General features: G+C 40.8%; 2 protein-coding genes across 2 annotated transcripts; both read right to left on the reverse strand.

Annotated features, from left to right (window-relative positions):
• Window positions 1-746: 746 nt before the first annotated feature.
• On the reverse strand, window positions 747-3,905 carry cdab (cytidine deaminase b). Its single transcript, XM_037767013.1, has 5 exons — window positions 3,820-3,905; window positions 3,401-3,595; window positions 2,429-2,540; window positions 1,528-1,585; window positions 747-1,234 (listed from the first exon to the last, which is right to left on the reverse strand). Exons 2-5 carry the CDS (start codon window positions 3,585-3,587, stop codon window positions 1,139-1,141), a joined length of 453 nt encoding a protein of 150 aa, XP_037622941.1. The 5' UTR covers window positions 3,588-3,595; window positions 3,820-3,905; the 3' UTR covers window positions 747-1,138.
• Window positions 3,906-5,458: 1,553 nt separating this feature from the next.
• LOC119486687 (trypsin-3-like) lies at window positions 5,459-11,933 on the reverse strand. The gene is made up of 6 exons (XM_037766993.1): window positions 11,865-11,933; window positions 10,953-11,021; window positions 10,673-10,823; window positions 9,134-9,275; window positions 7,106-7,363; window positions 5,459-6,050 (listed from the first exon to the last, which is right to left on the reverse strand). The coding sequence occupies exons 2-6, from the start codon at window positions 11,011-11,013 to the stop codon at window positions 5,898-5,900; spliced, it is 765 nt and encodes a 254-aa protein (XP_037622921.1). The 5' UTR covers window positions 11,014-11,021; window positions 11,865-11,933; the 3' UTR covers window positions 5,459-5,897.
• Between the last annotated feature and the right edge of the window lie 688 nt (window positions 11,934-12,621).

The following is a 12,621-nucleotide window of genomic DNA, read 5'->3' on the forward strand; positions in this document are numbered from 1 at the left end:
TTAGGAGCCTTCAGTTGAACTTGATTATTAAACTTTGTTTGCTGTTATAGATCTGTTATAGATCTGACAACCTTTTTTTTTATTCCAGGCATTAAAGACATTGAGGATTTCACATCATTGTAAACCGCAATAATGAACTTTGTCACATAACCCCATTGACATTTCAGTATGTTTTAAAAAAAAACGGTTAATGATTGAATAAGATTCTTCCTGGTGTTTTTCTGCTCAGGCCAAGTTGCCGTGTCTTGCTGCTGTTTGTTTAGGGATTTAACATTAAATATGCTACCAGCCTAGTTATTGATGAAGTTAAATATGTCATTTTGGGGAAGTGGTACCCAAAATGTTCAAATCTGCCTTTTTGTTTTTACACTTGCTGTTTTATTTGGGGCTGGTTTCACTTATTTTTTTCTTGTCAATTGTGTGAATAAGGGGGAAAAGATAAATACCATATTATACTTGCCCTTTTTAAGCCTGAGCCCTTAAACCACTGTAAATGTCAATGCATGGAATACGTAGAGCTAAAATGACTAATAAACGTTTTGGGGAATTTGCACTGGCAACTTTAAATACTTCACCCCCATCTCTCTCCTCCTTTTACTCTGTAATTGAATAATTTGCTGCTCAACAAATGATACCTGCAGTACACTGTAACAACTGTAATCATTATTTTCTTCTTGTATGTCCTTTGAACTTCATTTGTGTCTATACCCAACTGTGAGAAATGAAGTGTTAATTATTAAAAGAAACTCCTTTTAAAAGTTTATTTAATAAAAATGTGTTGATATGACACGTCATTCTCCGTCATGGTTCTTTAAACTATATTATTATAAATACATGCATCTGCAACCATACAGAATTCAACATGTTAATATGCGTACATGGATCACTAATTAAGGCACAATGCATTTTCCAGCTAATCTGTCCAATAGGTGTAATTAATATTAAAGTATACGTCAATTAAATTTAAATATGAGACTGACAGTCAGCAGATAATACAAGAACAAATATTTACCACAAATAGAACTACTGTTTGCTGAACATGAATACAGCAGGTTTAGCAGCATTGGCATTATACACAGTGCACACCTCAGGCTCAGTAAACATCAGGAATGTCAAACACTTTCTCCATGGACTGTTCTTAAATGTGAAAGGAGACGGGCAGCAGCTCGTCCGGAGTCATCACCATGTACGAGCCGTCGGGTTTTGTCAGGATAACTTCCCAGTTTGCTCCAAACTGTGAGGGAAATGACATAAAAAGAAAACATAACAAGTAGTCAAATCCTCTCGCAAAGCATCCCTTGTTAATAATTTTTGTGTGTGTGGTTCTGACAATGAAAAGTTAAAGGTCCCATATTATGCTCATTTTCAGGTTCATGCTTTTGTATTTTGTGTTTCTACAAGAACGTGTTGTAATCTCACTTTTTACAATATAGGACCTTTAATAATAATACATCCTATCATCACAGATTAGAAATGAAAAGCTCCTTGAAAAACTGCACCAAACCAGTAGACCAGCAGAGATAATACCTCTATCATGACCTGCCTGCAGCCACCACACGGGGAGATGAACTTGTCATCCGTGTCACTGCAAGGAACATATGAGGAAAGATGTAGCTGAGAAACAAAACTGGGGAAATAATGTTGAACACAAAGACTTGTAGACCCCATTGATGTTTTGGAGTGATGACAGCGGCTCGCAGTGTTGTGTGACTCTACTATAAATCTTTGCATTTCTACTAATGTTGATACAGTTATCTCACAAGGCATCATCTAAAACAGTGGTTCCCAACCTTGGGTCTGGGCCCCCCTTAAGGCCCTGACACACCAAGCCGACGGTCGGCCGTCAGACAGTTGTTTACCCGCACCGTCGGCTCTAGTCTGCCCATGTTGGAATTTTTTCGGCTGATTCAGCGTGTTAAATCGGCGGTGCTCGTCGGTGAGAGAAACCACTCTGATTGGCTGTTCGGCCAAAGATCGCAGGAGGTGCGCCAGGATTTGTCTGCTCTGAGGTTGTCAAAAGTAGATTTGCACATTAATAACTAAAACAATAATAACACACTTGCTGGATAATTTATACAAAAGTCTATAGATAAAACTATTAAAAATAAGATATTTTGCTACTTAGTAGGCCACATTCTGTTTAAACCCGGTATTTGTGCACAGTTGTAGATAAAGATAAGGCTACACTAATATTGTTATTATACTATTTGTAGAATTAGATTCCAGTGGTCGCTATTACCAGCATTTTCACAACTGGAAGGCAGAACTGTACCGTGATGTTATTCCCCTTTTCTGCTTTACATACAAAATAATATTTCTTTTCTCTTGATCCAAAAGTTACGGAAAGTAATAAGATTACTTTTATATTGACGGATGCTAAGATCTCATAGGAAATACAGAGAACTTATTAGTTAGATATGGACATTACCCGGCAATTGCAATTGCCTTGAAACTCTTGTAGCCCGCAGACACTGCCTTTGCGATGGCGTTCCTTTCAGCACACACACCCAGGTTGGAACATGTATTCTCCACATTGCAACCTGCCGGGGACAAAGATTTATTTTCTGTTTATTTTCTTCACTGAAATGAAGCAAATACATAAGGAGTTTCATTAGATTAGATTCACCAGAGTTACAGAAAGACACGTTTTTTCCCCATCTATTTACTTCTTCTCCAGTGGCGGTTCTAGACCTTTTCAAATGTTTGCCACAAAGGGACCAGAGGGGGGTCCAGATGATAAATAGACTTGCATTTTTATAGCGCTTTTCTAGTCTTCTGACCACTCAAAGCACTTTACACTACATGTCGACATTCACCCGTTCACACACTGATGGCAGACGCTGCCATGCAAGGTCTAATCTAAATGCTTATTCACACACCGATGGCACAGCCTTCGGGAGCAATTTAGGGTTCAATATGTTGCCCAAGGACACTTTGACATGCAGACTGGAGGATCCGGTGATCGAACTGCCGATTGGTGGACGACCTGCTCTACCTCTAAGCCAAAGCTACCCCCCTAGCACCGCCTGGTCAAATAGTTACTCAAGAGGTACACGTGACTCGCTAAGCTTTGTACAGTCCAGTAACATGAACAGGAAGGTTGGCTCTTTGCCTCATTGTTGACAATAATTTGACATCCCTGTCAGTGGGTATACAGAGCTGTTGACGCAATGACAAAAGGTCACCTTAGCTCATGGGAACGTTGAGATTCGTTGATCCTGAGGAACGTGAGGACGTGCAGCTGGGAGACATTTTAGAATTAAACTTTTCCTCTGCTGAGTCATTTCAACTGCCTGATATGAAAAGTCTGACATGAACTTTACATTTTACAGTCATTCTACTGTGTTTTCTAGAAATGATGTAAAACCATGTCACACATTTGGTTCTTCATGTATCTTACCTGTAAACACACTGTTGTCTAGTGTGAGGAGAGCAGCTCCCACTCTGTATTTGCTGTAAGGACAGTAAGCATGCTGCTTGGCATCCTGAGCCTGCTGGACCAGCTTCTTGACTGTTTCCTGAGACAAGTGTTTGGAGCCATGGTCCTTAATATGCGTCACACCTTCGTTGATCTTGACTTGGTCCATGATTGTTCCTGTGGTTTGTAAGGCAGTTTTTGAGTCAGTGAATGAGTCTATTGTAGCTCAGCTGTTAGTGGGAATGGGAAAGAGGAAGCAGTCACAGTCAATCACTGGCTACGACATCAACACACTCTCAATTCAGTGCTGTAGAATCAACTGTTTAACTTAACTAAACTTGCGTTCTTCATACCAAATATTTACTCTAATCAAACGTTCAAAAGATTCAGATGCATCTTACCTGTAAACACACAAGTTGTTGTCTAGGGTCAGGGCAGCAGCTCCCACTCTGAATGTGTTGTAATGAATAAGTCTGTTGTAGCTCAGCTTTAAATAGGAACGGGACAGAGGGAAGGGACAGAGGGAGCAAATCACTGGCTACTATACCTACATGCTGTCATGAAGCAATGGGAGGCGGCTTTGTTGTTGCTATTCATTTTGTGCAGTCATATATATATATATATATATAATTCTCTGTCTCTATGTAAGAGACATGCATGTTCTCCTCGTGTAAGCGTTGGTTTTCTCCGGGTTCTCCGGCTACCTCCCACAGTCTATAGACATGCAGGTTAGGTCAATAGTTGACTATAAATTGTCCGTAGGTGTGAATGTGAGCGTTAATGGTTGTCCATCTCTATGTGTCAGCTCTGTGATAGTCTGGCAACCTGTCCAGAGTGTACCCCGCCTTCGCCCAATGTCAGCTGGGATCGGCTCCCTGATGTTGATACAAGATACACTTTTTGCATTTCTCTCAGTCACTCAGAGACTATTTGGACCATCTGTAATAACTTTTCCTATTCATGATCACTGGAGCTGATCCAAGCTGACATTGGGCGAAGACGGGTTACACCCTGGACAGGTTGCCAAACTATCACAGGGCTGACACATAGAGACAAACAACCATTTACGCTCACAGTCACACCTACGGACAATTTAGAGTCAACAATTAACCTGCATGGCCCGGAGAACATGCAAACTCCACACAGATGGGCCCCAAGCAGGATTTGAACCTGCAACCCTCTGGCTTTGAGGCAACAGTGCTAACCATAGCTTAAAGGGCAGTATTTGAAGAAGTCAACTGTTGCAACTGACCCCAACTGTTGCAACATGATCAGGGACAGTTGCAACATGTTAAAAAAACAAACATTGAATTTCACTAATTAACTTTTGCTTTTTGTCTCAATTAGCATAGTATTCTGAAAAAAAATATTGTTTTACAATAATATTATAGTATTATTTATTTATACAATAACATTGTATTGCATAGATGTAATGATATTGAGTGTTGTTTATGCGTAGAACATAGGCCTATTGAGTCAATGTGCAGATGTTACAGATGCTATTCAACCCCTCCATATTTCATTGTTTCAGTGTGACAATTTCTACTTTTAGATGATTTAACTGTATGAATAATGGCTTACAATTTGCTAATTGATCATTACAATAATAAGATTACATTAATACAAACTGCATTATAGCTCCAATGATAATGAACTCCACAATGACTTGTGTATGTTGAAATTCCCCTTCATGTGGTCTGTTTTGAAATGGTTGCTTAGCTTGGAGACGTCCCACACCCTATTAGTCATGAAATTGCATCATGAGTTAGACACACTGGCTTTGACACATAATAACCATGTCTCTTAGAAGTCAACAAAACAATGATTCAAACAAAGTAAGTATTGATTAATTCATACAAAAGGTCTGGACAATATGGCAAAAATATAGCTCATGAAAAAGAGAGGATGCTGTAACTCACCTATGACTAATTCCTAATTACTTTTGTTCCTTATCTTTTGTGTATTAGGTCAGGGTGTGATAGATGACCAATAACAGAGGAGACAGTTTGAGAAAATATGTATCTTTATAGTTAAGTCCAGCTTCTATTTGAGCTCTGAGTCAGTGGAGAAATGGAGGCTTCAAAGACCAAAATGATCCCTGAAATGATCCTCAAAATCTGCAACATGGTTTTACATCATATCTAGAAAACACTACAAACACAGTAGAATAATTATAAAAAACAAAGTGCATTTAGTCATAGTAGTTTATAACAGACATTTATTTCATAATAACCCAAGTCTGCTCTCTCAGGTGATATTCACTAAGTGGTTAAAAAACAACATAACTTCACTGTGTATTTTTACCTGTGTGGTTTAATGAGTTCATACTCATGGGGTGTTTGTTACGCAAATATATTCATATATGTAAAAGTACTGTATAAAAGACGACAAACATATCTATTGAGGGCTCTGGGTCCATTAGGATCCATTAAAATCTTCATCACAGTAGAGTCTTAGGTGAGCTTGTTTTTTAAGAGTCTCATTCGGTGCTCTGGGTGATCCACTTCATCCAGTCGAGGTAGTTTCTGACCTTGGTGTAGACGCCAGGGTAGTAAGCATAGGCACAGCCAATGCCCCAAGATACAACGCCCTCCAATCTACCGTTACAAATAAGAGGTCCTCCTGAGTCACCCTGAGAATGGAAAAGGAAACGGTTAAACATTTTTATTCAGGTTGTGTGACACGTTTTGATGTAAAATACCCCTAAAAAAAATGAGGACTATGAGTAATGTGAAAGGGCTTGTTAATAGTCATGAATCAAGAGAGAATTACCACCCAAGTCTCCAGTTTCCTGCAGCTATACGGAGCATTTTCCTTTTTTTTAAAGGTGCAGTGTGTAGGATTTGGGGACATCTAGTGGTGTGGTTGCAGATTGCAACCAACTGAGTACCCCTCCGCTCACTCCTCTCCAAGACTACGGTACCATTAGCCACCGAGTGCAAAACCATGGTAACGCTGTTTCGCCTCGCTCAGAGGACATCTTTACCATAATAACACTACTTTAGGAGCAACGGGAGTCAGGCGGCGGCTGGCGGTACCACGGTTTTGCACTCTGCAGCTCACGTTACTGCAGTTTCACAAGCGTGTTGGAGAACTACGCTGTCCTTCAGGTAACGTTAAAACGTGGAAGGCTCTCTCTAGAGCCAGTGTTTGGTTTGTCCGTTCTGGACTACTGTAGAAACATGGTGGAGCAACATGGCGGACTCCATGAAGAGGACCCGCTCCCTATGGAGATATAAAGGGCTCATTCTAAGCTAACGAAAACACAATAATTCTTAGTTTCAGGTGATTATACCTTTATGAAAACATAGTTATGAATATTATATTACATTTCTGTTAATAGACACACTAGCTGGTGAACATAGTGGAGCATTTAGCACCAAAGAGTAAGTAATGACTTCAATTAGACTTAAATTTGTCAGTTGGTCAGAAACACGACTCCAAATAAATAACGTTGCTACTGTTTGTTAACACATCTGCCAACTTTATAAGGTGATGATATGTCAGTGTTGTGTTTACAGCTTGTTCCACTGCCCCCAAGTGGCCGAAAAATCTACTTTTACAGCTTTAACGGTATCATAAAAATAAATAACTCAGATTAATTGTTCGTCACTCATTTTGAGAGTAATACTCATTTCAGTATTGTGTTTTGAAACACACACACATACATGTGACTTTGGGCCTCACCTGACAGGAGTCTTTCCCACCAAGGCGCGAGCCAGCACAGATCATGTTATCTGTGATCCTGAAGTAGTAGTAGTACCAGCACTTGTTAAAGATGTCCACATCCACAGACCTCAGTACAGATGACAGCTTGAAGGAGTTGAGCGAGGTCACACCCCAGCCGCTGACTGTGCATCGGGCAAAGTCGGCCAAGGGCGGTGAGTTCAGGTCTGGCAAAGAAGCCAGCTGGACCATGTCGTTGATGATAGCTGGACGGTCCAACTGAACCACAGAGAACACATCCTTCAGTCAGTCAACACTAATGCTGAAGGTAGCATTGTACATTTTCTATTAGCATTCAAATGTGAGTAAAGAGGGTTATTGCTCTTCTAAATGACCTCCCCCGCTGTCTGTACTATTGATTGATGACTCATAGAAAATTGCATACAAACACTGTATAAAACAGAACACAATGAATAAAACAAGAGCAGACGGAGGCAGGAAAGGACAAGTACATCAATGTGAAGCAGATTATTCAATAAAAGGGGTTGTATTTAACTGTATCTCAAACAGATCTCTGACAAAAATTGTTATAGTACACTGGAAATTCAGTTTTGAAAATCCCTGATTTGCACAACAAAAAGCAATGAGTCAGCATTCACTGACTGGAAGTGAAGTCACTAAAAGAGCCTTTTCATTGTGTCATAGGCACGTCAGTACTGAGGCAACTAATAAAATGGGAACTGAGTACTACCTGTGAAAATAGTGTTCTACATTTTGCTGATAATAATGATAATTTAGTTGAGTAAGATTTAAAATTCAGGACTTTTAATTGTAGTATTTTTTCCTTTGTTGCAGAGGTGTGGACTCGAGTCACAAATTTGATGACTTTAGACTTGACTTGACAAAATCAAAAAAGACTCGACTTGGACTTTAACATCAATAGGCCCTTTTCACAGAAGCCATTCTGACATGTCATTGCGGGGTTAACACAGGTCTAATTAATAACATTAATTCTAGTCCCATTCTATTTAGTGTTTCACAGCCATTACAGTGAGCCAGCATGCCAATAAACAGTAGGGCCCTGGTCCATCTAAATGGATCAGGGCTTTAAACCTGCAGTAGTCAGAATGTTTTTGGCATCATTGGGCAAAAATTCCATAATAACCTTTCAGCATATTGTAATTCAAGTGTTCTGATAGAAAACTAGACTTCTGCACCTCCTCATGGCTCTGTTTTCAGGCTTTAAAAAATCTAGCCCGTGACAGGAGACTTTGACCAATCACAGGTCATTTCAGAGAGAGAGCGTTCCTATTGGCTGTTCAATTAACAGATGCAGCTGTCAATCACTCCCCAACTTTGATCAAACAGTGTAACTAGGCAGTGCTGATCAAATATGAATCAATATGTTACTGTAATGCCTATTTCTCGCCTCAAATGTTTTCAGAAACATCTTGTAGTGTACTGTTTAGCTGTGAAATGAAAAAGTTTGCTCCTGCTGATGGGCAGTGCTTGGTATTTCCTCAACTTATCTCAACATGGCTGCCGGGTCACAAACTTTCTAATTTTACAGCTAAACAGTACACTACAAGATGTTTCTGAAAACATTTGAGGCGAGAAATAGGCATTACAGCAACAGAACATTGATTCATATTTGATCAGCGCTGCCTAGTTTGACCGTTTGATCGGAGTTCACGAGTGATTGACAGCTGCTCAGAGACGGCAGCTGGACGGCAGACTCCAGCTCGGCTCTGATTGGTTGTTTTGCTCCGGTCTGTGAAATCTTGCAGATGCCATTAGGAGCACTGGAGGACACAGAGGCAAATGATTTTTTTCAGATTACCTGTCTCATGCACTACTGTCACGATATAGTGACCGTTTTATAAAAATAATTTTTTTTTTTATCATATTTGTTCCATTTCTACCCACTGCAGCTTTAATTAAGTGTCTGAAATTGGTTTCAACTCAAGCTCCAAATCACAGAATATATATCAAATCCATATATTCTGTATCAAAACACAACCCTGTGTCATATTCACCGTCATCCCTTACCTTAAGCAGCATGATATCATTGTTAAACGTCCAGTGTTGGTACTGGTAGTGCCTGATGACTAAGGAGACAGTGAACCGCTGCTCAGAGCCATCATTCTTGCCGATTTGGTGCTCACCCAGGACCACTTTGATCATGTGCTTCCTAAAAGAGCAGCGTAGAGGGCAAAGGTTAAGATTGTTATGGTGCTTGTTCATCAGCTACAGATCAGACAATCCAACATTTCTTTCAGAGTTGCTCCAGATCTAACATCTGTTCTATACGGCTTTGAGATTTGAATGCAAGGTGCAGCTTCCGTGGATGTTAAAGGGATAGTTCGGGTGTTTAGAAGTGGGGTTGTTGAGGTGCTTATCCAGTTTAGATGGATTACTTACAGTAGATGACAGTCGGCACACCCCCAGCATCGAGAAGCAGGAGTTACCAGCACCAGAGCAAAGCAATACAGTGCTGTGAACGGGGACGGCAGTAAAACGTATTTTAGCCACCTAAAAGAAAGGCTCATCCAAAAAAAAAAATGAAATCTGTTTAAGTGTGCGTTATATTTAGAATTTTTTCTGACGGCGAACTGAACTGAAAGTGAAACGTATCTATACTGTTTTTGTCATCTGAGCCTGTCGGCTTTGGAGAGAGCATAGATAAGTTTAATTTTTCAGTTCAGTTTCCCATCAGAAAGGAGAAGGAAAGAGCTGTCTGACTACAAGATAAAGTGGTGAAAATATCCTAAATATATCGTACACTTAAACTGATATTGATTTTTTTAAGGTGGGCGACTCTTTTTGGTGGCTCAAATATGTTTTTCTACCGTCCTCGTCCACAGCACTGTAATGCTTTGCTCCAGTGTTGGTGCCCCTGTCTGTTTCTTCAAGCTGCGAGCATATTGACCGTCATCTACTGTAAGTAATACACCTACTATGGCTAACTACCTCATACAACCCCACTTCAATACACCCAAACTATCCCTTTTACTACACCGATCAGCCATAACATTAAGACCACTGACAGGTGAAGTGAATAACATTGATTATCTCATTACAATGGCACCTGGCAGTGGGTGGGATATATTAGACAGCAAATGAACATTTTGAACTTTGAACTTTGTGTTGGAAGCAGAAAATGGGCCAGTGTAAGGATGTGAGCGACTTTGACAAGGGCCAAATTGTGATGGCTGGACAACTGGGTCAGAGCATCTCCACAACTGCAGCTCTTGTGGGATGTTCCCGGTCTGCAGTGGTCAGGACCTACCAAAAGTGGTGCAAGGAAGGAAAACCGGTGAACCGGCAACAGGGTCAGACCCAAGGCTCATTGATGCACGTGGGGAGTGAAGGCTGGCCCGATAGAAGAGCTGCTGAAGCTCAAATTGCTGAAAAAGTTAATGCTGGTTCCGATAGAAAGGTGTCAGAACACACAGTGCATTGCAGTTTGTTGCGTATGGGGCTGCGTAGCCGCAGACCAGTCGGGATGCCCATTGTGACCTAATGTTATGGCTGATCGGTGTAAATCTGGCCCTGTGAGTTCCCCAGGTGTAAATCTGCATAACTCACGGTCTCCAGCAGTGGGCAGCAGACACCACCCACTGCCGGTGGATGAGGGTGCCTCCACAGAAGTGGTAGTTCCTGAACAGGAGGGAGGCCTGATACTTGATGTCGTAGGGTTGTACCGGTGTGCCACCGATGATTCTCTGCCCGTACACACCTAAAGAGCCGAGCATCGGATTAGACACACAGAGACGGAGAGGGTCTATTCTATAACATAAAATAAGCTTGTAACTTTTAGCTTTTACTAGTTACATGAAGTCAGTATATGTATTCTCAGATGCCTCACCTGTTAGGTTTACAACAAGCAGAAGGAGCAGTGAGAGGTGACAGGATTGAGCCAGGTTCATCTTAGTAACTACACCAAAAAGAAAGAAAGAAAGAATAGAGATGGTCAGTATCACCAGCCATACACTGGTAAAAAAATGTCCAATAATTTCTATTGCAATCTACAATCTATTTATGTATTTATATTAACCCTCTGAGATCCACAATAGACCTATTCGGTCTTTTTTTAGGGGGGACAGGAGGTCTTTAGGGGGAGATAGCAGGTCAACAGTAAATGTCACATAGAAGGGGTGTACATCATCTGAAAGCTGGGAACTTGAAGATTAATTTGAGAGCACTGTGTGTCAAGTTGTTCTCGTCGTTAGTCAGAAATATACATGAATGAATGAATTGATTAATTAAAATAAATTGTAAAAGTGTATACGGGTTTAGGATATTATGATGGAAGTACTGTATATGATGGCCATCCCTGTGCTCTGTTACGTCTCATAAATTGTTGCAGCAATTTTTGAGTTCACAGATTTGGCGTTAACAGAGTAATAGCTTCACTTTGTTCGCTTGTATTATCAATTAAGGTCATTTACTAGCATAAATGTGCACATTCTTCCACAGGATCCCAGCAGGACAAATCAGTGCTGTAGGTTCAATTCTCACCGCACACCAGAAATTATTCTTGAGCTTACAACCTTTGAGCTTCTACAACTAAGATCATCTTTGATCGGTGGTTTAGACGCATAATTACTGTGCACAGTCAGAAATTAAGTAACAGGTGGAGACTTCCTATCCGTTGCATTACTGGTTTCAAGTTTCAACTGATTTCTTTGGTGCTCGGCCCTTAATCCACAGCCCCGCAGCTAAATAACAACAATACTGAATCAAACTAAAAATCCGGTTCAATACAAAGCTGCCTCACCTTATCAAGAGTCAAGTGAGAAAACCGTCCAAGCATCCAAACGATGCCACGCAAACTCTCATACAGTCCTCTCATACCGGGACATAAAGCTTGAGAACTCTCAGGCCTCTTTTTATACTGTAACCACGCCCTTCGCTTTCATTGTTCTCCCGACATTGTCCGCCATATATGTAAGCACACACAGAAAGCCAAACGTGTGACCTAGTACATGATTTTTTTTAAACATTACCCATCTCTTTCATTACATCTCTCTTTCTAAGGCCTTTGTTGTCATAGGTTCAGCCTATTGTGAAGTAGCGGAGACAAAGCGAAGCTTTACGTGGATGAAACCCAACCAGCCGGAGAAATGCTAGAATATACTCGCCAGACATGTTGAAGGTGTATCCAATGATGTTATAGAGGGCAGGACAAATGATGTCTGATACATACTGTATATTAGCCCCCTAGTATCAACCTGAGACGTAGCAGGACTCTTTACTTGAACAAGGAACTACTTTTTCCTCATAAATCCTGTTTGTAATTGGACGGAGAGTTACGGTGACTGATCATGTCTTTTGTGCTTCTGTTTTCCCCTCAAGTCAACTTAGGGTCAACATGAAACAATCGAAGCAGATAGAGCCAAATCAGTGCCACAGCCTGGCCTGTGTTCACGCAGATAAGTCTGATCCAGCAGGGGTATAACTCTTGTCTGCAGTGTCCTTCCTCTCCTCTCTCAGCCTTTTCCATCTCCCCAGGTGTCACTCTCAATTAGTTTCCC

The sequence above is a fragment of the Sebastes umbrosus genome, chromosome 1 (genome assembly GCF_015220745.1).
Source record: "Sebastes umbrosus isolate fSebUmb1 chromosome 1, fSebUmb1.pri, whole genome shotgun sequence".
Taxonomy (NCBI): Eukaryota; Metazoa; Chordata; class Actinopteri; order Perciformes; family Sebastidae; genus Sebastes; species Sebastes umbrosus.